Source organism: Thermobia domestica, chromosome 6, assembly GCF_964235325.1.
Source record: "Thermobia domestica chromosome 6, izTheDome1.hap1.1, whole genome shotgun sequence".
Classification (NCBI taxonomy): domain Eukaryota; kingdom Metazoa; phylum Arthropoda; class Insecta; order Zygentoma; family Lepismatidae; genus Thermobia; species Thermobia domestica.
Genome location: NC_137459.1, coordinates 226,474,720 through 226,502,305, shown reverse-complemented (window position 1 = coordinate 226,502,305; position 27,586 = coordinate 226,474,720). Strand labels below are relative to the sequence as shown.

The 27,586-nt window shown below is 37.7% G+C and overlaps 1 protein-coding gene across 2 annotated transcripts in view; it reads right to left on the bottom strand.

The window, feature by feature from the left end:
* Apoltp (Apolipoprotein lipid transfer particle) overlaps window positions 1-27,586 on the bottom strand; it is a 6,186,292-nt gene that overhangs the window by 3,727,960 nt on the left and 2,430,746 nt on the right. For both annotated transcript variants that reach the window (XM_081762641.1, XM_081762640.1), the window contains exon 26: window positions 22,177-22,362. In XM_081762641.1, coding sequence (XP_081618767.1) covers window positions 22,177-22,362 — 186 coding nt within the window. The remainder of the gene's footprint in view (window positions 1-22,176; window positions 22,363-27,586) is intronic.

Genomic DNA, 27,586 nt, shown 5'->3' with positions numbered 1-27,586 from the left:
CCCAAGAAAGTTCCGCCGCCTTTTCACCAACACCTTCGAACATTGGTATGTAACCTAAGACGTACCTGGAATATCAAAAATCGTCTCCATCAGCCTCGACGACCTTCTGAAAACGTTCTGGAAGGCCATGGATTCCATCGCAGTCGAACTTGGTGGGACGTGAAGTGAAGAAGATATCAAGTGCATATTGAACCTCTACTAGCTGTTTGAATTGGCGTTCTCTAAGGTGATTGTCCAAGGAATGGAACAGGTGATAATCGGACGGTACAATGTCCGTGGAGTATGGCGGATCCAATAGTGTTTTCCATCCAAGACGTAGAATGATGTACTGGGTCATTTTAGCCACGTGGGGCTTAACGTTGCCTTGTAACAAGAGGACCCCTTTGCGATTCAGAACTGCTGGATCCAGACAGAACACAGTGACAGTACACAGTTGCATTGATGATCTGACCAGCTGGTAGCAGTTCCCGATGGACGATACCTCGAGCAGTCCACAAAATGCACAGGAGAACCTTATTCTGGCGTGGTGCTGGCTTCGGCTGTTTTTGAACCGGTTCATGGGATGCAAACCAACAATGACGGCGCTGTGGAGCTTCGTACAGGACCCACTTCCCATCACATGTCAACACCCTGTTCAGAAATTGCTCCTTCCTCAGACGAGACACCAAAGAAACACAGGTGTCTGCTCGCGTTGCTTTCTGGCTCCAATCAAATCATGTAGGACCTATCAACCCAACTTGCAGTGCTTCCCAAGTTGATGGTGGTGGTGCAGAATGGTTTCTCCACTTACACTGAAAGGTAGTACCAGTTCCTCACATGTCTGTCTTCGCCTCAATTGCTGCCCGAAGATCTTTATTTTGAACATCTGTTTGTCTTCCGGCACGTGGTGCGTCTTCGAGTGTTTCGTCACCGTCCTTAAACCGTCATACCACTGCACTCTCCGCGTAGTCACGACACCCTCACCAAAGGCCTGTCATATCTTCCGCTCCGCGGAGCAGCAATTTGAACTCGTACAGCAAACAAGCCCTTATGACGCTCTGTGAAGGCCCCATGTTCACTCAGTCCTTACGCACGTTCACGGTGCATCTGAACAGCCACAACCAAGTAGTATGTTGGATATACTCACTAGTGTTGCTCACGAGACCTGGTTTGGGGCATTCTCGTTTCGAAAATGTGTCGTGAAGGTAGTCTCGTCTGGAAAAGTGCATATGTTTCTATTGAAAGAGCTCTGTCTCATCTCGTACCCTTTCATGAAAATTCTGTCTCGTCTCGTCTCGTCCAACAACTGACCTTCACCTTATATCCATTCGCATTCAACTCACGGTGTGAGGGCCAATTGAACACAAACCTCCACAAAGAGACAGAACTTTCTTGGTCACCTTCAGATTATTATTATTATTATTGCTGGAGTAGTTATTTGACTTTCTCCGCAATAAAATACTTGCTAATTTTATATAACGTTGCAAATATCTTCTAGATAAATTAATCAAGAAAAAATAAAAGGTAATTCCCTACAGAATGATATTTCAGTGCAATTAGTTCCTTATGATTCTATCAGACAGCAACGCTGTTTTTAAATAGAAAAATCGGAATGTTAACGTGATGAAATTGTTGTTTGTTACACAGCAAAAAATATTAAAAGAAGTTCTATATACATTCCTTACTAGAAAATAATGTTGTCTTCAGAACTTTTATTCTTTTAGCCTTCAGAACTTGTCTTCAGAACTCAGTCAAATTTTATTTTGACTTTTGAACTTGATTGCCTAAATTTTAACCTTGGAAATTTGGATGTGGAGTAAAATAAAGAAGGTTAGCAGGGTAGAGAGGAAAACGAATAAGGAAATGCTGAAAAAATGCAAGAGACGAGAGCAATATTAGACGATATAAGGAAGCGAAAAATGGACGGATCACAAGTTTTGATCTTGCTAAGGGATTGCATTCTGAGGGATGTAGTAAAGGGGGTGATATCAGGAGAGCGAGAGTGTGTAAGAAGGTTGGAATTGATAGATTGTATTAAGGAGGGTGGTACTTTATGTTGGGTTGCGAGGCAGATATTAGCGGGAAATCGCAAAAATGGAAGCTTCTTACCTAATTCACGGAAACTGGCCTGTTTATTAATGGGAGAACACTGAGGAGGAGGAGGAGGAGGAGGAGGATAATTATACTACAAGTAAAAAAAGCCGAAACAATGGTTTATGCATAAGAATTGGTCAGCATTTTTTTTCTGGTGGCAGTTTTGTAAAGTTCTAGCTCTCTCAAACTGGTTAGATTGTAAGTTCAAGTCACTCGGGTCGGTTGTCGGGTTAAGTCACCTCGGGTTGGTTCACTCGGGTCACTTTGGGTCGGGCTAATCGGGTCAGCTCGGGTCGGGTTGTCGGGTCGGGTCAGTCAATTTGGGTCACGGGTGGGGTCGGGTCGGTCTTCAACACATATAATTTCCACGAAAATTACAATATACCACGGTTTATACCTCATTGGACTTCCAATAAAACGTTTTCAATGATGTGTACACCATGTCACCATTTTTGTATGAGGGAATGTCTAGAGGGATTTTGTGGGAATTTGATGGAGTGTAGATTCCTGTGTGTGTGTGTGTGTGTGTGTGTGTGTGTGTGTGTGTGTATGTATGTATGTATGTGTGTGATACCTTACAGGATACAAGATGTCGAGGAAGTGTGTAAATAAACCGGACAATTTCTGTTATGTATGTGGGGAGCTGATATTTAAATCACAACGTCGATGTTTTACTCCACTTGTGAGGAAGTGTTATCAGTTATATTTTGGTTGCTGTGTAGGAGACCAGGATAAGAACTGGGTTCCTCACTACATTTGTTGTACTTGCGTGAAACGTCTGACTGGGTGGGCAAATGGTGGACGAAACATGAACTTCGCAGTACCGATGATCTGGAGGGAACCAAAAGATCATTCTTCAGACTGCTACTTTTGTATGACACAGATAAAAGAAATAAGCAGTAAATCTAACCACACAGTACAGTACCCTAATTTGCATCAGCAATTAGGCCAGTTCCACACAGTGCAGAATTACCTGTACCGGTAACTCCTCCTCATCTTACGGTAAATGAGGATTACGTACTTGAGGCAACTATTGAAGTTCCAAATGAAGATGATGATCCTACTTATGTAGGAAGCACATCTACATTGGATTCCCATCTGATAACTCCGGGTGAACTAAATGACCTCATACGGGATTTAAAACTCTCCAATACACAGACAGAACTTCTTGATTCTAAACTTAAGGCTGGAATCTGCTCCATCGTGACACTAAAGTGTGTATTTTTCGAAACCTTCATACAGAGTTTCAAAACTACTATTCTCAAGAAAATGATTTAGTGTATTGTAATAATGTCTGTGCTGTGATGGATAGACTTGGACATGCACATATATGTACAGAGTGGAGATTGCTTATTGACTCTTTGAAAACTAGTTTTAAGGCTGTCCTTTTGCACAATAGCAACAAATTTCCTTCAGTGCCTTTGGCTTATGCAACTAATATGAAGGAAACCTATGAAAACATCGAAATAGTGTTAGAAAAAATTCAGTATGAGAAATACAAGTGGACCGTTTGCTGTGATTTACAAGTCATTTCTTTGTTAATGGGTTTGCAGCTTGGTTATACGAAATATTGTTGTTTCCTCTGCGAATGGGACAGCAGGAACAAAGCGGAACATTACATCAAGAAGGAATGGCCAACGCATGTATTAACTCCTGGACAGAAGAATGCTGTTTATTCCTCACTGGTGAGCCCTGATTAGATAATTCTACCTCCTCTTCACATAAAGTTGGGGCTCTTCAAAAACTTTGTTAGGACAATGGACAAAAGTAATGCAGGATCTTGTTACCTCAAGGAAAAAATTCCTCGGGTTAGTGACGCTAGGGATTTTTGTAGACCCCCAAATAAGATGTTTGATTCGTGACCAAAAATTTGAGGATCTCTTAACTCTGGTTGAGAAAGCAGCTTGGTGTCCATTTAAATGTTTAACAGAGATTTTTTTAGGAAACAAGAAAGCCCCAAATTACCGTGAAATTGTGAGTGATTTCCGGCAATCATTCAATGAAATGGGTTGCAACATGTCCCTTAAAGTTCACTTTCTAGACTCCCACCTGCATTTCTTTCCTGAAAAGCTTGGTGCTGTTAGTGATGAGTATGGGAAACATTTTCATCAGGACATTTCCTCCATGGAGAAGAGGTACCAGTGACAGTGTAGTTCAAAAATGCTAGCTGATTACTGTTGGACACTTAAGAGATGTTCCAGAAACCAAACACAGAAGAAAGTCGACAACTAAAACATATTAGTTGAGGTAAGTAAGTGTCCATTTATTAAGAAGATACCACTCACTTCTTTTGTATTATTTATTAAGTAGATATAAAATGGTGACACGGTGTATACATCATTGAAAATATGTTTTATTTCAAATCCAATAAGATATAAACCGTGCTTATATTGTAATTTTCGTGGAAGTTATATGTGATTTTATCTGCACTAATGAATATTGTAAAATGAACAGTACACACAGCATATTTTTTATATAAATATGTTTATTTCTCTAGATAGAATAATGCTATTCTTATGAAACTTAAAGGGCTTACTAAGTATAAATCAGGCTAACATACAATATAATTTGTGCGTTTATATACCTAAGGTACCCAAGCTACAAGTATGAAAATGGTTTTAAAAAAAGAAAAAAAGAAAAAGAACAGAAATTTGAGGGGAAATTTTCCGAAAACACCTCTGTCACGGGAAAACTGAGGGTGATGGAGAAAAACTGATTGCAGATTCGAATTCTACGTGAAAAGTTCTATTAGAATCAGGCATTTTCTTCCGTGTGCCAGAGAAAAAGAATTTTTTTTTCAACTAGTGCGATAGGAACCATTTTCAAACTCATCAACCGTTATCCAAACCGGTTAATGTTGATCGCAGATATTAAAAATACTCACATCCGTATATTATTTAATACAAACGAAAATTTTACCTGCACATTTCTGCACAAACGATGTATAAACGATCGCGACAATTTGTGGTTCAATCGAACACAACTGGTGGGGCTAGCACTTAGACAACTCCCCTTTTTTTCGTTCTGTCCACGCATCTGATAGCTTAGAAAAAAATTTCGCCTGCGCATTACTGCTCAAACGATGTGCAAACAATTGAGATGATTTTCTTTTGAATGGGACGTAGGGGGTGCTACCAATTAGGTAGCCTATACTTTGTTATCGTTTTGGCGCGCCCGCAATTGTGTACAAACGAAAATTTCGCCTGCAAATTTCTGTACAAAACCGTAACAAACAAGTGCGACAGTTTGTGGTTGAATTCGACATGGTGGGAGGCTTATCAATTAGAGAGCCCATAGTTTGTTATCGTTTTGGCGGGGCCACCTTTATGTGCAAACGAAAATTTCAGCTGCACATTTATGTACAAAGGCGTACAAACAAGTGCGACAGTTTGTGGTTGAATTGAACACGGTGGGAGGGCTAACATTTAGACAGCCCCCCACTTTGTTTTCGTTCTGGCGGCGCCCCTAATTGTGTACAAACGAAAATCTCGCCTGCACATTTCTTTATAACTATATTCAAACGATTGCGACAATTTGTGATTCAATTGCACATGGTGGGAGGGCTACCATTTAGACAGACCCCCCCTTTGTTTTCGTTCTGAGGTCGCCCCTAATTGTGTACAAACGAAAATTTTGCCTGCATATTTCTGTACAAACGATGTACAAACGATTGCGACAACTTGTAATTGAATTGAACATGGTGATTGGGCTATCACTTAGAAAGCCCCCCACTTTGTTTTCGTCCTGGCGGCGCCCCTAATTATGTACAAACGAAAATTTTGCATGCACATTTCTGTACAAACGATGTAGAAACGATTGCGACAATTTGTGACTGAATTGGACATGGTGGGGGGCTATCACTTAAACAGCCCCCACTTTGTTTTCGTTCTGGCGGCGCCCTTAATTATGTACAAACAATAATTTAGCCTGCACATTTCTGTACAAACGATATAGAAACGATTGTGACAATTTGTGATTGAATTGGACATGGTGGGGGGCTACCACTTAGACAGCCCCCCCCCTTTGTTTTCGTTCTGAGCTCGCCCCTAATTGTATACAAACGAAAATTTTGCCTGCATATTTCTGTACAAACGATGTACAAACGATTGCGACAATTTGTGATTGAATTGAACATGGTGATTGGGCTATCACTTAGAAAGCCCCCACTTTGTTTTCGCCCTGGCGGCGCCCCTAATAGTGTACAAACGAAAATGTGGCCTGCACATTTCTGTACAAACAATGTACAAACGATTGCGATACTTTGTGATTCAATTGGACATCGTGTGGGGAGCTACCACTCAGACAGCTCCCCACTTTGTTTTCGTTCTTGCGGCGCCCCTAAGTTTGTTCAAACAAACATTTCGCCTGCACATTTCTGTACAAACGATACACAAACGAATGCGACAACTTGTGATTGAATTGGACATGTTGGGGGGCTACCACTTAGACAGCCCCCATTTTTTTCTGTTCTGGCGGCGCCCTTAATTATGTACAAACGAAAATTTCGCGTGCACATTTCTGTACAAACGAAGTACAAACTATTGCGACAATTTGTGATTGAATAGGACATGGTCGGGGGCTACCACTTAGACAGCCCCCAATTTTTTTTCGTTCTGGCGGCGCCCCTAATTGCGTGCGAACATACATTTCGCCTGCACATTTCTGTACAAACGAAGTACAAACTATTGCGACAATTTGTGATTGAATAGGACATGGTCGGGGGCTACCACTTAGACAGCCCCCATTTTTTCTGTTCTGGCGGCGCCCCTAATTGTGTACAAACGAAAATTTCGCCTGCACATTTCTGTACAAACGAAGTACACACGATTGCGACAATTTGTGATTCAACTGGACATGGTGGGAGGGGCTACCATTTGGACAGCCCCCACTTTGGTTTCGTTCTGACGGCGCCCCTGATTGTGTACAAACGAAAATTTCGCCTTCACATTTCTGTAGAAACGATGTACAAATGATTGCGACAATTTGTGCTTGAATAGGACTTGTTGGTGGGGGGCTACCATTTAGACAGCCCCCACTTTGTTTTCGTTCTGACGGCGCCCCTAATTGTGTACAAACGAAAATTTCGCCTTCACATTTCTGTAGAAACGATGTACAAATGATTGCGACAATTTGTGCTTGAATAGGGCATGTTGTTGGGGGGCTACCATTTAGACAGCCCCCACTTTGTTTTCGTTCTGACGGCGCCCTTAATTGTGTACAAACGAAAATTTCGCCTGCACATTTGTGTGCAAACGATTGAGACCATTTCCGATTGAGTCTGATAAGGGGGGGGGCTGTCTAAATAGACGTCTCCTTTTCACCTCTACTGTAATTAAATTCTTCCTCGAGAAAATCTGTAATCAACACTGTCAGTAGCTACGTCCTCGACTAATATACCTTAACAAGTACAGCTTTATTTTCGTATATTTTTCAACAGTTAACCAATTTAAAACTATCGCAAACAAGAATATGTAGTCAACTTCTTAAATACTTCGCTCGCCGAAACCCGTTCAGCGCGTGCAACAAGCAAAAACAACATGTTTGGCGTCTCAGAAATAGAGAAGGGGGAAAAAAGAGAAGGAAAAGCAGCACGGCAGTGCCTTATCACAGTCAGAGCTGACAACATAGTTTCGGTCGTCACTAACGCGAATAGACCTACTAGCGGTGTACAAGAGTTATACAGTTACAATATACGTCGTGCCACAGTAGCGCTACAGGCGGAATGTGCACGAACTACAAATGAATATGTTCCCTTACAAGCATCAGTCACTGTTGCACCCTCTTTACATTCTACACATCCTTTTTTCTCCCACTTTTTGACCTTGACAAGCAGAAGTACCAGGCTTTCCGAGTTCACAACCATAAACTGTTTGTGTACAGAGTACGTTTTCAGTTCTTCGAATGACTGTGCGCGCGAAGAACAAGGGTGATGATCGGGCTACCGTATACGGAAGTCAGTAACACCCGGTTGCAATAATAAATGTAAAATACAAATATAGAGCCTTGACAATGCCGTGAGGATGAATATATATATATATATATATATATATATATATATATATATATATATATATATATATATATATATATATCAGGGTGCGGCACGTAAAACCGGCCCGTCGTAATATTCTGGTATATTGTGTTTTTGGCAACACTTAAATAATCTACCTTCCTACCAAGAGATGGCATGTCGAGGTCGGGTCGACTTACGTGACCTACAGCAGTCACGTGCAGCCGCAGCCAGTGAAACTTGTCGAAACCAGTTGAGAAGAAGGCCTCGTTGTGTTAAGCCGGGTGAGTGTCAGTGTGTGATAATGCCGTATGCGATACTCGAGCGTGTTGCCATTGTTGAAGGGTTCATTCTCACTGGATCTTTTGTGAAAACAAAGAATTTGTTTCGGGAGAAATTTCCAGGACGTTCTGTGCCAGCAAAAAGCACCATTCAGGAATTGATTGAAAAATGGCGGCGTACAGGATCGGTTCAAAATGCTCCCAGGAACAGACGACCATCTGTCTGCACACCTGAATTAAAGATGCAGATGGAGGAGATAATGACAAGTAGTCCTCGAAAGTCAACCAGGAAATTGAGTCAACAGGTTCATGCGAGTGAGAGAAGTTGCAGACGTGTTTTAAGGGGACTGAAATTAAAACCGTACCGGATAAGTGTTGTGCAAGAACTGAAGGAGCCTGACCTGCAGGAGAGGGTGCATTTCTGTTCATGGCTGTTGAGCAATAATGCCAGTGGTTTTTTGGATCCACTAATGCTCATCATGAGTGACGAGGCGTGGTTCCACCTGTCTGGGTACGTAAATTCCCAAAACAACCGGTATTGGTCGACAGAAAATCCACACACAATCCACCAGGTACCCTTGCATTATGAGAAGATTGGTGTTTGGTGTGCCATTTCCGCCACACGCGTTATTGGGCTCATATTCTTTGAGACGACAGTGAACAGTGACGTGTATATGGGAATCCTGGAGGAGTTTTATACACACTTGACCGAAGAGGAGCTTCAGTTATGTTACTTTCAGCAGAACGGTGCAACATGCCACACATCAGCTGCATCATTGTCCATTGTGCATGAGATGTTTACACCAGAGAGAACAATCAGCAAAGGCTTGTGGTCTCCTCGGTCACAAGGCTTTCCACGTGTGACTTTTACTTATAGGGACTGTTAAAGGGAAGAGTATACGAAACAAATCCACACACAATTGAAGAACTCAAGACCAGGATCCAGGATGTCACCAATAGCATTACAACACAAGAACTGACAAGGGTATATATGAATGTCCTCAATCGTGCTCACATGTGTGTTGAAGTGGGCGGAGGACCCTTTCAGCACCTGCTGTGAAGGCTGCTGTGAAGGTGAGTAGTCATATTCAATACATTACATTTCATTTTATGTGTTCACTTTACGGGCCGGTTTTACGTGCCGCACCCTGTATATATATATATATATATATATATATATATATATATATATATATATATATATATATATATATATATACACGAAACAAAACTTTAATAAATTATCTGTTTCCAATTACAGACAACTTTCTACTTCAAACAGCACCATCTGTGGCTCATAGCACCAAGATTATCGCGCTCAAATAATAGGTCTACTATGCATGTTCATTGAAATCCAGGCTGTCCTAGGAGTATCGGCCGATACTGTATATACAGGGTGTTAATTAACTATACCGACAAACTGTAAGAGGTGATTCCTCACATCAAAATAAGAGAAAAAAATTCATATGGACCTATGGTGAAAAGTGCATAGTTTCAGAGTTAGGACTGCCCAAAATCGCGAAAAAAATAAATTGCAATGGGCCCTATTTCAAATTTCATTAACTGTGGATGGTTGTTCTTATCAGCTTAAAGGAAGTCAGGCATCCACAATCCAAAAGTGCATATTTCGTCACTTGTCAATAGGAATAGAGGGCATTCTCTACAGGGTGCAATTCTCAGATATGCTTTCAATAGAGTTTTCAGATATACCCTGATTTCAAGGAGAAACCAAAGTAGGCTGGAGGTACCTTGATAACAATGGACATCAAATGATTCGGTGGGAAGGCTTAAGTGTTAGGAACAGGCAGCTTCATGTGTCTTTGTGTTCGAAATAACGTGTAATGATATGTATTTTGTCACCGTACATTTCACGTTTTCTTCACTTATAAGCGTGAAAGAAAATATCGCACAATTCGTTTTCACGAGTACGAGAGACCATTCTGCTGACGATCTTTAACACTTCCGACATTGCTTCAAAGTATTCCGTGTTCAATGCAACTACGGCTTATCGTTTGCCTACTTTGGAACAATCAAAAACTCAAAGCATATATAAAAAACATGGTAGATGATATGTCTGGGAATTTCACCCTGCAGGGAATAACCCATATACCTATTGAAAATTAATGAAATATGCATTTTTTGGGATTACGTGTGCGTGACATCCTTTACGCTGATAAGGACTACCATCCACAGTCTCTTGAATTCGAAATAGGGCCTTTTGAAATTTGCCTTTTTCGCGATTTTGGACACCCCTAGCTCTGAAACTTTGCACTTTTCACCATAGGTCCATATGAAAATTTTCTCTTATTTTGATGTGAGGAATCACCTCTTAAAGTTTGTCGGTATAGTTCATTAACACCCTTTATGTACATTTACCATACTGTGAAGATATGTGTATTTGGACACATGGCAAAGTATTTTATTTTGAACAATGGGACATTTTATTTTAAAAGAACATTACAGTGAAAAGAATAACTATTCATTTTAAGTTAAATCACCTTTCGACTTTTTTTAAGTTCATTTGCCTTTGCTGTCTGTCATTTACTTCTTACGTTTGTAATTTCTCAATTAATAAAATAACAGATTACTTCCCCGTCCGCATTCCTATCATCACCTTACCTTGCTTAATCTACGAGCATGCACTTTTTTCATCGAGACGCAAATCAGAGTGAATAGCCGAGGATATGAACCCGGAAGGAACGCCATACAAAATCGATTGAAAGACATTTGGAAGGGACAGTCGACATGGAGCGAGTGACGAGTTAGAATGTAGACCGCGAGCTTGATTTTTGAAATTTACGATTGATAGCCTTGCTCTGTCTTATAGAGCACCTTCGTTTCGGCTAATGCCAGATAGCCGTCTACGACGATGTATTGCTTTTTGAGAAGAAGTTTTAAGTTTAACTAAAATTGCGGTCTTCGTAAAGTTGGTTTCTCAGTCCGGGTTTCGCCGACCCTTAACCTTGGTTACGTGGATGAACGGCCAGCCAAGCAGAGAGATGGACGGACATCAACCCGCTGGAGGAATCGTGGAGAAGGCAACCATCAATCCCGCAAGTAAGTGCAAGTAGATTAACCTATCGTGAAAGTTACTCCATTCTTACCCCTTGTCATCCCCTTTTACATCACAGTCTGTTTCTTTTGTACGTGTTGGATTTTATTTAAATGCAACCCAGGTCAGATCCCGTACCTCACGTTTTGTTAAGTTCTATGTTTGCAAATCCTGGGCGCAACTTGTCGGTTCTCCCATCCCCAATCACGTCATTTATTAACACATCATCTGAGCTCTCAGACCGACAAGGGGCGACTGCACATGGGATGTGGTTTAAACTTGTGTGAATGCTCACATATGTGCGACCCTCGATTCATTTTGCATTAGTTTGTTTGCCGCCCACCGTTAGAATTTAATGAAATTCTATTTGTTTTACCACCCTCCCTCCACCCTCTCAATTTGTTGTGTTATTTTGTTTTATGTGCATTTTAGTTACATTATTTAGAAACAGTGAGAGAAAATGGTGAATACTAGCATTATGGCACAAGCTCGTCTTACGTCTCTAGATTCTATTGTGCGCCCCACATTATTTCACGGCAAGTATGGAGAAGACGTCATTCGTTTTTTTGAGTATTTCGAATCTTACTGTGTCATTTATGAGTTCAATGCAGTAAAGAAGCGTCATTTGCTTCCATATCTATTACGGGGCTGAGCCTTGGCGTGGTTTCTAGCCTTAACTAGGACAGACGAATTTGTGAACTTGTCGTATGTAGACATAAAGAGACGAATGATCACATTATTTGGCGGTTTTGTGGTTAAAAACGTGACGGAACATACTATTCGTTCCAGAGATCAAAAAGAGGGGAAACCTATTATGAAATACATTTATGAGAAGCTAGATCTCATACTTACTTTCGATAAAGCCATGCCTATACAACAGCAAATTAATTTCCTTATTGAAGTGTTATTGCCTCAGTATTTTAAGCTTACATGCAACAAATCGTTTCCATCCGTTGATGCGTTATGTGAGTTTCTATTACAGGAACAATCAGCTGAGTTAATAGTGAATTATAAGACGCTCATTAAAGCTAATTCGAAAGAACAAATCTTGCAGTATAGTACACGGAATTTATCGCTAAGATAGCTGATGTTTCATTACGCGATAATTTTCATGTTTCATTTCCTCTCGAAGAACAGGGAAAAAAAGAAATGCTTGCACGTTTGCATTATCATATCTCATCCGCTGGGAAAGAATGCGGTGATCAACAGTCAGTAGATTCTCATCAACAGAAATGTAACTCTTTTTCTTCTTTTTGTCCCTCTGAATGTAAGAGTGCCAATAATAATAATAACATGCATGATAGAATGGGCTCTACGACGAATACTTCTGTTATTGCTAAGAACGAACAGAACAAGCGCAAACAGAATCATAGTACGTCTCAAGTGAATAACAAAATACACTGTCCGGCCAAAGTATTAGAGTGCAACATGGCACAATTCAAAGGAAATGATAATTGTAATGTTTTACATAGCGGAAATAGTTCAGGGAATGGTGAGGGACCTGCTTTTAAGACCCACACGATAACTACGCCCATCGTTAGGGATAGGATTCTGCCTTGTATCAAAATTACTATTGGAAATAAAAAGTATAAAGCATTGTTGGACTCTGGGAGTCAAATTTCAATTTGCACTAGGAAACTTCTTCCTCCGAACACTAGACTTGTTAAAAGACGTATTATCATCCGTGGCATCTCGGGTAAAGGACTTTAAACTAACAAGTTAGCTGTACTGAAGATGAAAATTGACGGCTATTCATTTACGCACACTTTTAGAGTTGTAGACAAATTTGCATCTTTTGTTTTGTTGGGGAATGATTGGTTACTTCCTCAACATATAACTATTAACCAGGATATTCACGTAGTTCACATAGTTAGGTTTGGGAAACCTACTGATCACGCGCTACCTGAAAGTCATGCTATAGGCACAGTTTCCGAACAAACAGCGAACCTTATGCAGGCGTATTTCATAACGGCGAAATCTGTTACTTTGCCACCAAATTCCAGGGTTTCAGTACCTGTTCGGAAAATTAATGATTTAGTGGGAGTTAAAAATGTTTTGCAACCCAATGAGAAAATCTATTCTAAAGCTGAAATTTTTGTTAATGAGTCTAGAGTGGATCCTGTTAATCCCGTCATTAGAGTAGTGAACCCAACCAACAAAAAGTTGTGTTTAGAGAAAAATCTTCATTTAGGTGAAGCTATTGACATTAGGCCGGGTGCACATTATCCTAATGATACAGATAGTGTTCAAAATCTTGGTTTAGCCAGTAAACAAGACAACAATAACCTTCCTGCTGGTTTTGGTGTCAAGCGTGTGGACATTAACCCTCAACTTTCGGACGATCAGAAGCAAATGTTTTATTCTGTTATAGAGTAGAATAAGGATTGTTTTTCTTGGTCAGATGATGATTTTGGAGTGGCCAAGGGCTACGTACATGAAATTAAAATGCCAGATAACGTCCCAGTTCACACCAATCAGTATTCAATACCCTTCCACTTAAGAGAAGAAGTTAAAAGACAGATTGATACTTTGCTTAAACAAAAGGTTATTAGGAGGTGCATCTTGAGTTATAACTCGCCAATTCTTCTCGTGAAAAAGAAGTCTGTATCATACAGATTTTTTTTGGACTGCAGAGGGATCAATTTACACATTGCACAAGACAGTTTTCCTGTACCGTCGATAGAAGACATTCTTTCGCGTCTTAGTAAGTGTCGCACCTGTGCTGCTCTGACTTGCTCAGTGGTTTTTCAAGTGAAAATCGCGGAGGAATACCAACACGTCACTGCCTTTTCAATCCCGGGAGTTGGTTCATTTTGTTTCACAGCCCTCCCACAGGGTCTTATCACAATTTCCACTGGTTTAAACATTAGTGAAAATGACATTGGAAGGATTAGAATCTGAACAAGTTTTCGGTTACCTTGATGATTTTTTTGGGTGGGAACACTTTTGAGGATGTTATCAATCTCACCAAGAAGTTATTTCAACGAATTAGAGAACGTGGTCTTAAACTTGCACCAGAAAAAACGAAATTGGCTTATTTTTCATTAACGGTTTTGGGACACGATATTTCGTACGATGGGTTGCGCATTTCCTTGAAAACAACTGACTCCATTAGTAATTATGAACGTCCGAAGACGAAAAAACATGTGAAAAGTTTTCTAGGAATAGAGAGATTTGTAAGACGATTCATAACTAATTTTTCTGAAATTGCGGAGCCTTTAAACTCACTTCTCAGAAAGAATGTACCGTTTAAGTGGACACAAAAACAACAAGATGCTTTTGAGAAAATTAAACACCTTATCATAAAATCGCCATATTTAATGCATTATAATCCGAAACACCCTGTATACTTGTTCTGTGATGCATCAACTCGCGGTCTGGCTGCCGTGCTCAAACAACCCATATGCTCTCCACATGACCCAGAGTTAGCACCCATTGCTTATTGTAGCCGTAGCTTAAATAAAGGCGAGAAGTCTAGACACCCTTATGAACTTGAACTTTTGAGTATTATATATGCCTTTAGGTCATTTCGTTACTTTTTGCTAGGACGTCATTTTTTAAAAAAAAATGATTGTAAGAGTCTTTTGTTCTTAAAGCAGACAAAAACTGTAGGTAAATTTGCTAGGTGGCTTAGTTTTATTGAACAGTATAACTTTACTGTTACACACATATCTGGGGTATCGAACATAGAAGCTGATGCACTTTCGCGTTTTTCTCGTTCCCCCAGGCACATTTCTGATGAGCAACAAAATGAGGAAGACTCTCGTGTATTTTCTTCCACTGTTACTGAGTGTAACAATATGCTAAGTGACGAGCCTTCTCTCAGATATGAACAAATAAAGGACCCGTTTTATAAGGATATTTTTGATTAGTTAGAAAACAAGGAAAAGAAAAATCCAAAAATTGAAAGACAAGCATTTTGTTTCACGGCCAAAGATGGAATATTGTATAGAAAACAAAAAAAAAACATCTAGTGGTATGAAATTTTTAGTTGCTGTACCTGTTTCATTACGCTATAAAGTTTTTGATGCGGCTCATACTTCTGCCATTGGTTCAAGTCACGGAGGCTTTTCTAAGACATATGATCTTTTAGTGAAATCTGTGTATTTCCCTAATATGAAACAATATATCTATCAGAAATGTAAAAAATGTTTAATTTTCCAGTCCAGCAAAAATAAACCTGGTTCTGCTTATGGTACATTGCAAACGTATCCCCAAGTGCCACCCTTCCATCGCATTTTCGTAGACATTGGAGGGGTGTACTCCTCGAGTAATATTTTGAGACACAAGTATTTGATTGTCGTTGTCGACGCTGCTACTCGGTATACTATTTGTGGTTCATTAGCCGATATAACAGCGTCTTCTGTAAGTAGCTTTCTTTATGAAAATGTAATTTTGAAATACGGTATTTTTAAAGAATTAGTCACAGAGAAAGGTCCATGTTTTACAAGTAATCTATTCAAGGAGTTGTGTGCGATGATTGGAGCTAAGATTCGATTTGTAAATGTTCAAGCTCATTACGCTAACGGGACTGCTGAGATAGCTATCCGAAACATTGAACAGAGACTGAAATCTGCGTTGTGTAATAAAGATCAAGGGAAATGGGTCGAACTGCTGCCATCTGTTGTGTTAGCCCACAATTTAACTGTTAACTTATCCTCTGGATACAGCCCATTTGAACTTTTGCATGGATTCAGATGTAGAATGCTACACGAAGCAATTTTGGACACCCCCTGTCAATTTCAGGACAATGCTGAACGCTTACAGCAAATTGGAGAAATACGAGACAAAGCCCATGATAAATGGTTCGAGAGACATAAGACGGCAACGAAATTTTATGACAAACGTCATTCGAAACCTAATTTTAAAGTCGGAGACAAGGTATGGATTTTGGACAGCACCATGAAGAAAGGATCCACGAGAGCTTTCAGTGGACGTTATTTTGGTCCAGAAATAATTCAGGAAGTTGACCACCCAAATTCCTATTTTGTTAAGTTCAGAACTGTGCGAGGAAGATTCAAGGTTGATTCGATTGCAGTACAAAGATTGAAGAAGTACTACGAGAAACAGGAGAAGGAAAACGAGGAAGAGGGAGAAGAAGATGACGTTGACTTGGATATACAAGACGTTGTTGAGGATGCTACTGCGAATGCCTGCTGTGCCGAAACACAGGAAGAAAAACAGAAGAGAGAGAAAGAAAAAGAACATTATGAAATTATTTTTAATCCTGCGGTAAACATGATAGAAAAAGAAGAAGATATTCCATCTGTGAATCTTCGTGAAGTTGTGATTGCCAACCAATTACCCACTTGGGCTAAAATAGGGAAGAATTGTTGCGGTTTGAAACCGAAGTTTGGTGCCAATTCTGCAATCAACAAGAAAATCAGTGTTTTTCGTGGAGATATTGCTATGATTAAAGCTGACGCTGTTGTCAATCCCACGAATGAATTACTTATTCCATTAGGAGGAGCAGATAGAAGTATCCAAGAAGCTGCAGGAGAAGAATTTCGTAAAGATTGCGAGAAGATACGTTCTTTGAAGCCAGGACAAGTGAAGATTGCTCCAGGCTATAATCTCCCCGCTGGTCATGTATTATTGACATGTGGTCCCAGACATGCGAACAAGAAGACTTTGGAAAATTGTTATAACAATTGTTTTGATTTTGTGTTGAAAAATCAGTTTTCAACTGTGGCTTTTCCTTGCATCGCTGCTGGTGCATTTCATTTCCCTAAGGAACCTGCTGCGAGAATTGCATTGTTGAGTACACGAAAATTTTTAGAGGATCATGTGGACAACGTAGACCGTATTGTATTGTGTATTTTCGGCAAGAAGAATTGGGATCTCTATCAGCGTCTTTTACCTGTGTATTTTCCCTTGGAAGAAGGAAAAGGAGCGGAAGCTGTTTCTCTGCAATGAAGTTTTTTTTAAAAAAAGGAAAAAAGAAGACGGTTCTCAAAGGAAGATTTGATGGATTAGGAACATCTGTGAAGTTGGTAACGAATTTTGTTTTGACACTGGCCATGTCATTATGGAATTTGTTTTTGTTTGTTTGTATTTCTAAGTCTTGCCGGCAATAACAATTACAACGAAGAGAAGGAGAAAAAGGAGTACTCATATAGACATCATTGTTTTTTCAGTTGCTTAGAACTGTTGGTTAACTTTGTAGAACACGTTCTTTTTCCTGGTCATCTTATCTACAGCTTATAAACTGAATAAATTAGTATCTCTACGCCAGATCAACATCTTATTGATACATTGGGTGATATCAATAAAACGGAGAAGTTACTCATTAAGCCCAATTTTGAAGTAGTTACTCGCATTGGTATCAATAAAAAGAGAACTGTGCACTAGTCGTCTCGGCTGACCTTGAAGAAGTCCCTTCCTTTCGAAGTAACCACACCTCTATTCTCGAGCCGAGTAACTACTCTGCGTTTGATATCAATAAAATTCAAAGACTCCTCTGTGATGGTAGTAACTTCTCCAAATTTGTGGAGCAAGCTAAATAGGTGACTCCGTGCGAAATATGACAGAGTATAATGATTGTTTTGCTATGTAGCAAAACTTATAAATTGCACAGAAATGTTGCAAATGGAGATTACAAAAAACAGGTTCATGAAAGAAAATGTAGAGTAGTTTGCGCAACATTTTTTTAGGAGAATCAACGGAAATTTGGGGTGGTGCACTACGTAATGACGAAAAGATGCGGGTTTTCTTGCTTTACGTGAGTGATCCGGGATTTCAGGTCTGAATGTCAGGGGATTCTGTTGTGGCTCAAAGTACTGTGTCTATGACTACTACAAGTGTAATGGATGCGATTATTGCAAAATCTGAAAATTGATTGTTTCCGGAAGTGTCTGTAATATTCAAACAGCAAAGGCAGAGTGGCAAGAACAATATACATTTCCGGGTGCTATCGGAGCACTTCACTATACACACGTGGCAATAAAGAAACCTAGTATTTTGGAGACGAATACGCTAATAGGAAGAGCTTCTTCATGGCTAAGCGGATAGCGTACATGCCTTTGGCATGAGAGACCCGCGTTCGATTCCTGGCGGGAGCTCATATGGTTCGGATTCCAAGTTAATCAGTGGGTCCCGTCTCATATAGCCTCGCTACTGAAAAGGACATTAAACTCAAAATCAACTCAACGCTGATAGGAAGGGTGTATACATGAGAATGTATATTTTTTATGCCAAGGTGAAAGGGGACACGTATGGTGTGGGAAACGCAATCAGATGGACGTGCTTTATGACGTGACTGGCTGGACTATTTAAAAAAGGAAACAAAGGGACCAAGTGTCTGATTTCGTTCTTAAAGCCAAACAATCTTAGACAAGACCTTGGACAACACGTGACATGCACTTGTCGTGCTAATCTTGATGTTGCTGGATTCCAATCAACACCCATCAGTTCCAAGAGGTTCGTTCCCGTGGTTTCAGTATTACTTTCTTGTTTCCCGTTTTCTTTTTCAAATTAGTTTTTTTTAATGCTCGCTCGGATATTAAAGATTCTCTTTTGGATTTGTGTCCCATTTGTAGATGTATTTGATATTTCGTTTCATGTCACTGTACTTGCCTTCAAAGCTTCGGCTTTCCTTCGTTTACTTTCTGGTAGCTGTGACTTTGAAAGTACCACTGGAAACTCTTTTATAATATCCACAAATGTACTTTGATTGAAGCTGTCATTACTACTTGTCCCTTCCATGGCGTTTAGTATACTGCGCCAGAAGTTACCCACAACGAAATGACCGCCCAACAGATGGGAGAAATGAGTAACTACTTCTTTTATTGATACGACTCAGTGCTACGTGCAGAGGAAGCGCGAGTAAACGTTCATAAATCTGGAGTAGACTAGACCTGAGTAGTGGCTTGTTTTATTGATACGAAATTAAGGGAGGAGATTACTCCAGGTGTAGCTACTCCGATTCTCGAGCAGGACTTCTCAGGAGTAGTTACTTATTTTTATTGATATCACCCATTGTTTTGCAGAAGAAAACTAGGGAGATAGACGCGACTGTGAATTTATATTTGTATGCTATGTTATGATAGTGACGAAGAAGGAATTCCTACGTTTTTTGCATTTTTCAAGATGCATTTTATGACCCAAATGTGGATGTAAAAAAGAATGAAGTTTTTTTTCCTGCATTTTTGATTCGATCCTACGATTTGTTATTAGTTATTGGGAATGTACTCAGTCAATGTATTTTTTTCAAAGGAATATACACTGTTACAACCTCTTGCATGATTTTAGTAATCTTTTGGAATGATCAATTTTTCATCGCCTGCAGTGTATATAGTAAACTTGCGTATTTCATCATGAAGATAACTTGCGATTTATGTATGACGAAGATTTGTGCTCATTTGATATATACTTTTGTACATTTGAAGAACTGACTTGATTCCACATTTGTCTGTGGGTATACGTACTTTTACTTTCATATAAGAAGAAAGTAGTTTTTTTAATCGCATATTTAGTTAGGGATTTAGGAATGTGTTTGGTGATAGTCTGTCATGTTGATTTCTTTAAGGTTTTAATAGCCAGTGCAGAGAGCTATAACTCTGCCAACACTTCGGACATTGTGGAACTAAATTCTCCACAATTCGTTTTTTTAAAACCTGAAATCAACATTCTTTTGTGTTGTTTTATCTGTTCTTTCTATGGGTAGCTAGATTATTTTTTTCTTCTACCGCGTAATGATTATTTTGATTATAGAGTTACAATTTTATAGGAATTGGAGTTTTTTTTAGTTACTATATATAAATATATACGCATGGATTATGGTTTAGTTATTACTTTTGCATTTTTCCCCCTGATTTTTCGTCGATGTTTTCATTCCATTAGTTTATCCAATTATTGTCCCTACTCCCATATCTTACGTGTTTTAGGCAGTCATTGACTGCATGTAATGTGATGTTACTATTATTTGTGATGTTACTATTATATACCAGTCTACCCTACTCCTATAATCTACTTGTACTGAATGAACTTTCCAGTTATGTGATGTGTAAGGACATTGCACCTGTGATTTCCAGACCTACATTTGTATTTAGTGATGTTGTGTTTACAATATTGACGTTGCTGTGCTTACGTCATTTGGCATTGACTGTTCTGCTATCAACTGTGTTAGTGTGTAAAATTTCTACTGTACTCATCATTTCTTATCATATGATTCTTTCCAGACTATATTTGCTGCTGTGTTTTTATTATGAACACTGAATGAAACTGCAAAGATGCTACTGTTTTCTTTTATAGAAAAACTAAAAATTGATATTTTTGTTTGTCTCCGAAATGTTTTCATTCGGGACTTTAATTTCAGGGGGGGATGTGAAGATATGTGTAATTGGACACATGGCAAAGTATCTTATTTTGAACAATGGGACATTTTATTTTAAAAGAACATTACAGCGAAAAGAATAACTATTCATTTTAAGTTAAATCACCTTTCGACTTTGTTTTTAAGTTCATTTGCCTTTGCTGTCTGTCATTTACTTCTTACGTTTGTAATTTCTCAATTAATAAAATAACAGATTGCTTCCCCGTCCGCATTCCTATCATCACCTTACCTTGGTTAATCTACGAGCATGCACTTTTTTCATCGAGACGCAAATCAGAGTGAATAACCGAGGATATGTACCCGGAAGGAACGCCATACAAAATCGATTGAAAGACTTTTGGAAGGGACAGTCGACATGCAGCGAGTGACGAGTTAGAATGTAGACCGCGAGCTTGATTTTTGAAATTTACGATTGATAGCCTTGCTCTGTCTTATAGAGCACCTTCATTTCGGCTAATGCCAGATAGCCGTCTACGACGATGTATTGCTTTTTGAGAAGAAGTTTTAAGTTTAACTAAAATTGCGGTCTTCGTAAAGTTGGTTTCTCAGTCCGGGTTTCGCCGACCCTTAACCTTGGTTACGTGGATGAACGGCCAGCCAAGCAGAGAGATGGACGGACATCAACCCGCTGGAGGAATCGTGGAGAAGGCAACCATCAATCCCGCAAGTAAGTGCAAGTAGATTAACCTATCGTGAAAGTTACTCCCTTCTTACCCCTTGTCATCCCCTTTTACATCACAGTCTGTTTCTTTTGTACGTGTTGGATTTTATTTAAATGCAACCCAGGTCAGATCCCGTACCTCACGTTTTGTTAAGTTCTATGTTTGCAAATCTTGGGCGCAACTTCTCGGTTCTGCCATCCCCAATCACGTCATTTATTAACATATCATCTGAGCTCTCAGACCGACAAGGGGCGACTGCACAATACGGTTTATACTCATGAGAATTTCATGCTTTTTTTTTTTAAATTTCACATTCATTTTATACCTTTCCTTTGTTCATTTATTATTATTATTATTTGAGTTGGTACATTTATATAAATATATCAAATTGAAAGTAAAGATTCTGTATACCTAATGCCATTGGTCGCTGGGGCATGGAGTTCTGTTATAGATGGCATATAAATAAATAAATAAATAATGAAATATATTTATTTAGCCAGTAAATTGATGAAGAATAATTAAATTGATTGACATTCTCTCCTATGGATAGAAAACACCAAAACATGCTATTGATCCATTGCGTCTGTATTTAAATGTTGTTTTATTAAATTAGTCTTAAAAAATATAACTGATTCATACTGATATTTTTATATATATTCATCAATCAATCAATCAATATATATATATATATATATATATATATATATATTATAGGAACCATTGCATATAGTAAGTGTATTTATGAAATTTAATGCAAGTCTTACCTGAAGTTCAAATTTAATCTCCTTTTCATCATTCAAAGCTTTAATAGATAGGAGAACGTCATCAAATGTACTGGATGTCAGTAACAACTTCAAATTATGACTGAAGATTTTAGCTGTCGATTTGTCCTGATACGAACCTTTCACTAAGAAAGTGTCACCACTAAACCAGGTACCCGTGAAGTTAACCTAGACGAATAATATATGAATTAGAGCATGGAACCACTAGGTCAGGATTTATTTAATGAAAATACACATTCATAAAATTCCTAATACAGTGTGTCCAATGCACAATGCAAACCGGAATTTGGGATAGTAGAAGTTTTGAACCTGAAGCGATACATAAATAATGGTTATACCAAAAGAAAGTGTTGTTCATTCATATACTTTAAAACTAAGAATCAACGATTGAAGTACACTAGGAGCCGCACAGTGTTGCTAGATATGACCGAAGGTGTATTATTTTTCTTTTTGCAAAACATGTAAATTAAATAACAACTTATATGTATGGATGTTCTGTCGTTAATTTTCAGTTTGTTTAGTTGGAGTAGCTTGTAAAGTATGGAGCAGAAAAATATTTTTTTTTTATTTCCATGAACATCTAATCGGATAAGGCCTCTGTAAGGGGGAAATCGTAGTTTTCATAAATTACCACTCTGAATTGGCAACATTGCTGATGTTTCAGTGCATCAAAAGGTGTGTTAAGGACCTGTCTACATTATGCAATTCTTGAAAACAACAAGAAAAGAAACTTTGAAATTATCATGATAAAACTTTTACTTACATGAACCAGGCAACACCTATCAGACTATGAAGGCTTCGTATGCAAAATAAAGAGATCGGACCGTAGTTGTAAACCCATTTGTTATAATAATAATAATAATAATAATAATAATAATAATAATAATAATAATAATAATAATAATAATAATAATAATCAGGGCTCGGATTTTGTTGACCTAAAATTTTCTAAAAAGTGACCTATAAAATGACACTAAAATTCCTGTAAAATGACTCTAAAATTCACAAAAGTTGACCTTAAAACTTGCAGTTTTTAAACGTTTATTTCATTAAAACATTGACATTTTTTGAATATTTATTGGATTTTAATTACCATTTCTCCCTCATTTTCATAAGTTTTGTTTTAGTTAGTTGCAGTCCATTGATCATTTGTGTGTTTGATTTAAAAAGCAATAATATTAAAACTAAACTTTGGCCAATTTAGTAAATAGCTTAGCATTTCATGTTTGAATTACAGATATATAGGGCTATATCCAGTTAAGCAACATATAAACATTTTATAAGCTGTGATACAACAAACTAACTCAGGAACTTAGTAATCGTCAGAAAATTTAGCTCATACCTTATTCAGCATTGCAGTAGATAACTGTAAATATTGTTACGATTTTATTGAATTAGCAGCCTTAATTATATACGTAGCAGCATCTGTTACAAAAACAACATGGCCATGTTGGACACCTTCAGGCCAAAGTAGGGATACCGATTTATCGAAAAGTCTACATATTGTAAAATGGTTGACAGATTCCAACACTTCACCAGTTTGCAAAAATATTTTGCTAGGTTCGTCGGCTTTCATTGCCCCAACAATAACATTGACTATATAGCGTTCCTTCACATCACTAGTCTGTCTATAGAAACAAAAATTATCTGAGTCCAAAGTTCCTGTCTTATTTTTCTTATTGTGTCCTCGTTACACTTTGGCATGTATTTTTCCCTAAGATTCGTTCCGTCTGGAATGGAACGACCTGTATGACGTTCCAGGAAATCCCGCAATTTCACATTGTTGAGTTTCCAAAGAGGAATATTTGAAGACACAAAAACTTCACACAACTCTTTTGAAAACTGAGGATTTCCCTTTACTATTCAAAGCACTCTCCACAAGTAACAACTGCGAACACTTGGTTTTATGTTTGTTTTCAACTGCGCGTAAATGTTTTTCGCTTCTGATATGCTTTTGTACAGTGTCTCTTTTCTCTGCTGGCATTTTTACTTCACATGCCTTGCAAAACAATATTTTACCGTCAGTACTAAAACATCCACACCAAATTCGGAAACAATCTGTCTTAAATGAGAAGCTGTAGATGGTTTAGGCCTCGGCATTTTACATACTGAAACCATCAATTCACTCTCGAGTTGAAACTAGGAAGCACACTTAAAGAATAAAAGTTCGCAAGTGTAGATTGTATACACCAGAATAATAGATAAAAAGCCTGTTTAAAACTTTTGAACATCTTCTAATCTATTTTTAGTTATTCACGTATTTATATCCATTGTGGTAAACAACCAAAGCCATCTACTTTGGTCACTTACGAACCCACAGCCCTCGTCAACCAGCTACAGCCTAGTGTTCACTAACTTGTTAGGAATGCAGTTTTTCCACCCCAATAATCAGGAAGCAGGAAAAAAAGATTATTTAACTTCTTGTTTTTAAATCCGTAAAAGAAAAAGAATAAAAAGACGATAAGTGACCTAAAAGTTACCTTAAAATATTAAAAATTGACCTGAAGCTTCAAAACGGCAAAAAAGTGACCAAAAGTTGACCCTAAAAAAATATATTTTTAGAACCAAGAGTTGATGGATAACGTTTTTATTTGAACTTGCCTTGTCCTATGCGTAACAGAAAAAAAGTTGACTTGTCAACAAGATCCGGGCCCTAATAATAATAATAATAATAATAATAATAATAATAATAATAATAATAATAATAATAATAATAATAATAATAATAATAATAATAATTATTATTATTATTATTATTATTATTATTATTATTATTATTATTATTATTATTATTATTATTATTATTATTATTATTATTATTATTGATAACGCGTTTCCTTTTCAAAATCTCTGATTCTGCCTAAGAGCATGTCTGCATATGCATGTAGCGCTCATGTATGCACTTTTTTTCCAATGAGCGGTCCGAAAGGCCAAAAGGCATGGAAATTTCCCAGAGAGAAGAACAAAGAAATTTTTTTTTATGATAAATTCTATGTCAAAGTTCGAAGCACTTGCTTTTCACAGGTGCTTTCTTGTTTCTTTTTTTTTTCGAGAACAGAAAAGTTTCGGAGCCTAAGAAATTACAGTGTATAATATTACAAATTTGCAAGTTCATTTATTTACATTGCGATTGTTGTAATAAAGAAATTGTCATTAGAAGACATTATTGTAAAGATTAAGTTTTATTACTTCATCTGTCGAAAGTCTTAGGGTCCCCCAATACGTCGTTCCCCCGCCCTCCGAAGATCGATATCGAAATTTAAGATATTGAATACACTTGACTTAACAATCAAAATCTAAATGTGTTCTTCCATTTCCGTACCTAAGGTTCAGGGGAAAGGGAGTGAACCGGAAGAAACATTTTAAGTCAAAAAATGTTTTCTTTTTAAGTAGTTATACTACCCTTTTCATAGAAAACTATTAATATTTATCTTTTACCTCTGTTTCTGATTGTCATCAGATATCAGCGGGAGTAGACATACTTTACATAATATAGCAATATACTCTATAATTTTTCACAACTAAACAAATCGGAAGACGAAATTCCTGTGATGTTAAAGTGGAATGTTCTACAAAATAATAATAATTCGTAGTCCTTATTTCTGTCAGTAGTTTTGACACATTTCTAGAACTGCAAGACTAATTGATCTAGAAGTGAGAGATTTAATTCCTTTCTTTCTCTCAGACTAAAAGACTTCAGCATTTTGCTCAGATTGTCATTAAAAAAAAAAAAAGCAAGAAGTTCCCAACCCGGGCTATTTCTGGCTACTGGAATTTCGAAGTAATTGGTCCAGAAAGAGTACGTTTGTCATCCCAAAAATCTCGATAATTTCTTAAAAGAGACTTCATATTTGATGCTGTTATTTCTTCGTTACATAAACACTTCTGATTGACTCCATTTGTGGTGAATTACTGAACCTATTCACTTTGCATAAAAAAGAGACATCTAACACCATGCAGCTATGGCATCCAATATACAAGTTATCCCATAATCGTGTCTGGTAGAAAGACCCTCCTCTCTCATCCTTTCCTCTCCCCCATATTAAAATCAGCAACAACATGAGCACAATTCTAATTTCAAAATATAGATGTAAAGTACGGGACAAGAATAAACGACCGAAAACACCATTAGTTTTAATGGCATTTTTGGCCATTTATTCTTGTCCTGCACTTTATTAATGTCAAAAAAGTGAACGAATAAAAATGAGACGAAACGAGATTTGTCAGTTGATGTAAGGAGAAACTTAAACATATCCCAATGAAAAATTGAAACGAACAGATATCTGTTAGAGGTACTGAAGCGAGACAGAGAGAGAAAGGAGATAGAGGAAGGAAAAGAAACAGGAGTATATGGGTCATTCCATGTCAAATCACCTAATTTTAAAACATGACCGTGCTTGAATGTCTCAGATTCTCTTAAATTTTTTCATACATTAATACCAATGAAGTTATGCTAACTTTTACCGATTTTTTTGGATGAGAAATGGGCCGGAGAAAAATTTTTGAAAGATGTGAATTTCGCTTCAAGTTCTCTTTCCGGCACTCAGCATCATGGAACTAAAATTACCATAACTTCCTTATTTTTCAAGCTTTTGGTCTAGTCCACGTGTCAAATGGAAGCTTAGTTTCTGCTCTTTGAGATCTTAACTAATATTACAAAAAGTTACATTCTCAAACACTAATGGGCATATAAGTAAATTTCAGGGTTTTTACAAATTGTGCCATTGCTCAAAAGTTACAAATATAACACTTTTTAAAACTTTTTGTACATTCATCTTAATACGTTAATAAATAAGGAGGGTGTTTTTTTGTATTTTTGTAATTATCATTTTCTATGTACGGAAATATAGTTTTAAGTGTTATTACAAATTTGTCATTGTTCTTAAGTTACAACAATGAAACTTTTGAAACTTTTTAAATGGAATCATCTCAGCACATACATGATATGATTAGAAAATTAAAATTGTGCTTTGGGTCTTTTTTGTAATAATAATTTTATTTTGGTATTTTACCTGTATGGAAATATACAGTTTTAAATTTTGATACAAATTGTGTCATTGCTCATAAGTTACGACTACGAAACTTTTTCGAAGTTTTTAACATAATTTTCTTAGCATATAAATGATATGGTTAAAAAATATAAAGAGTGCTTTTGGTATTTTTGTATTTTTTATTTTACGTGTACGGAAATATACAATTTTAAGTTTTGTTACGAATTGTGTCATTGCTCATAAGTTAGAACTATGACACTTTTGAAACTTCTTTTTGTAGAATCATTTTATCACATACATGATATGGTTAAAAAATAAAAAGGGTGATTTGGGCATTTTTGTAATTTTATTACTATTATTTGTGTTTTAGATGCGCAGAAACATATCGATTTACTGTTGTT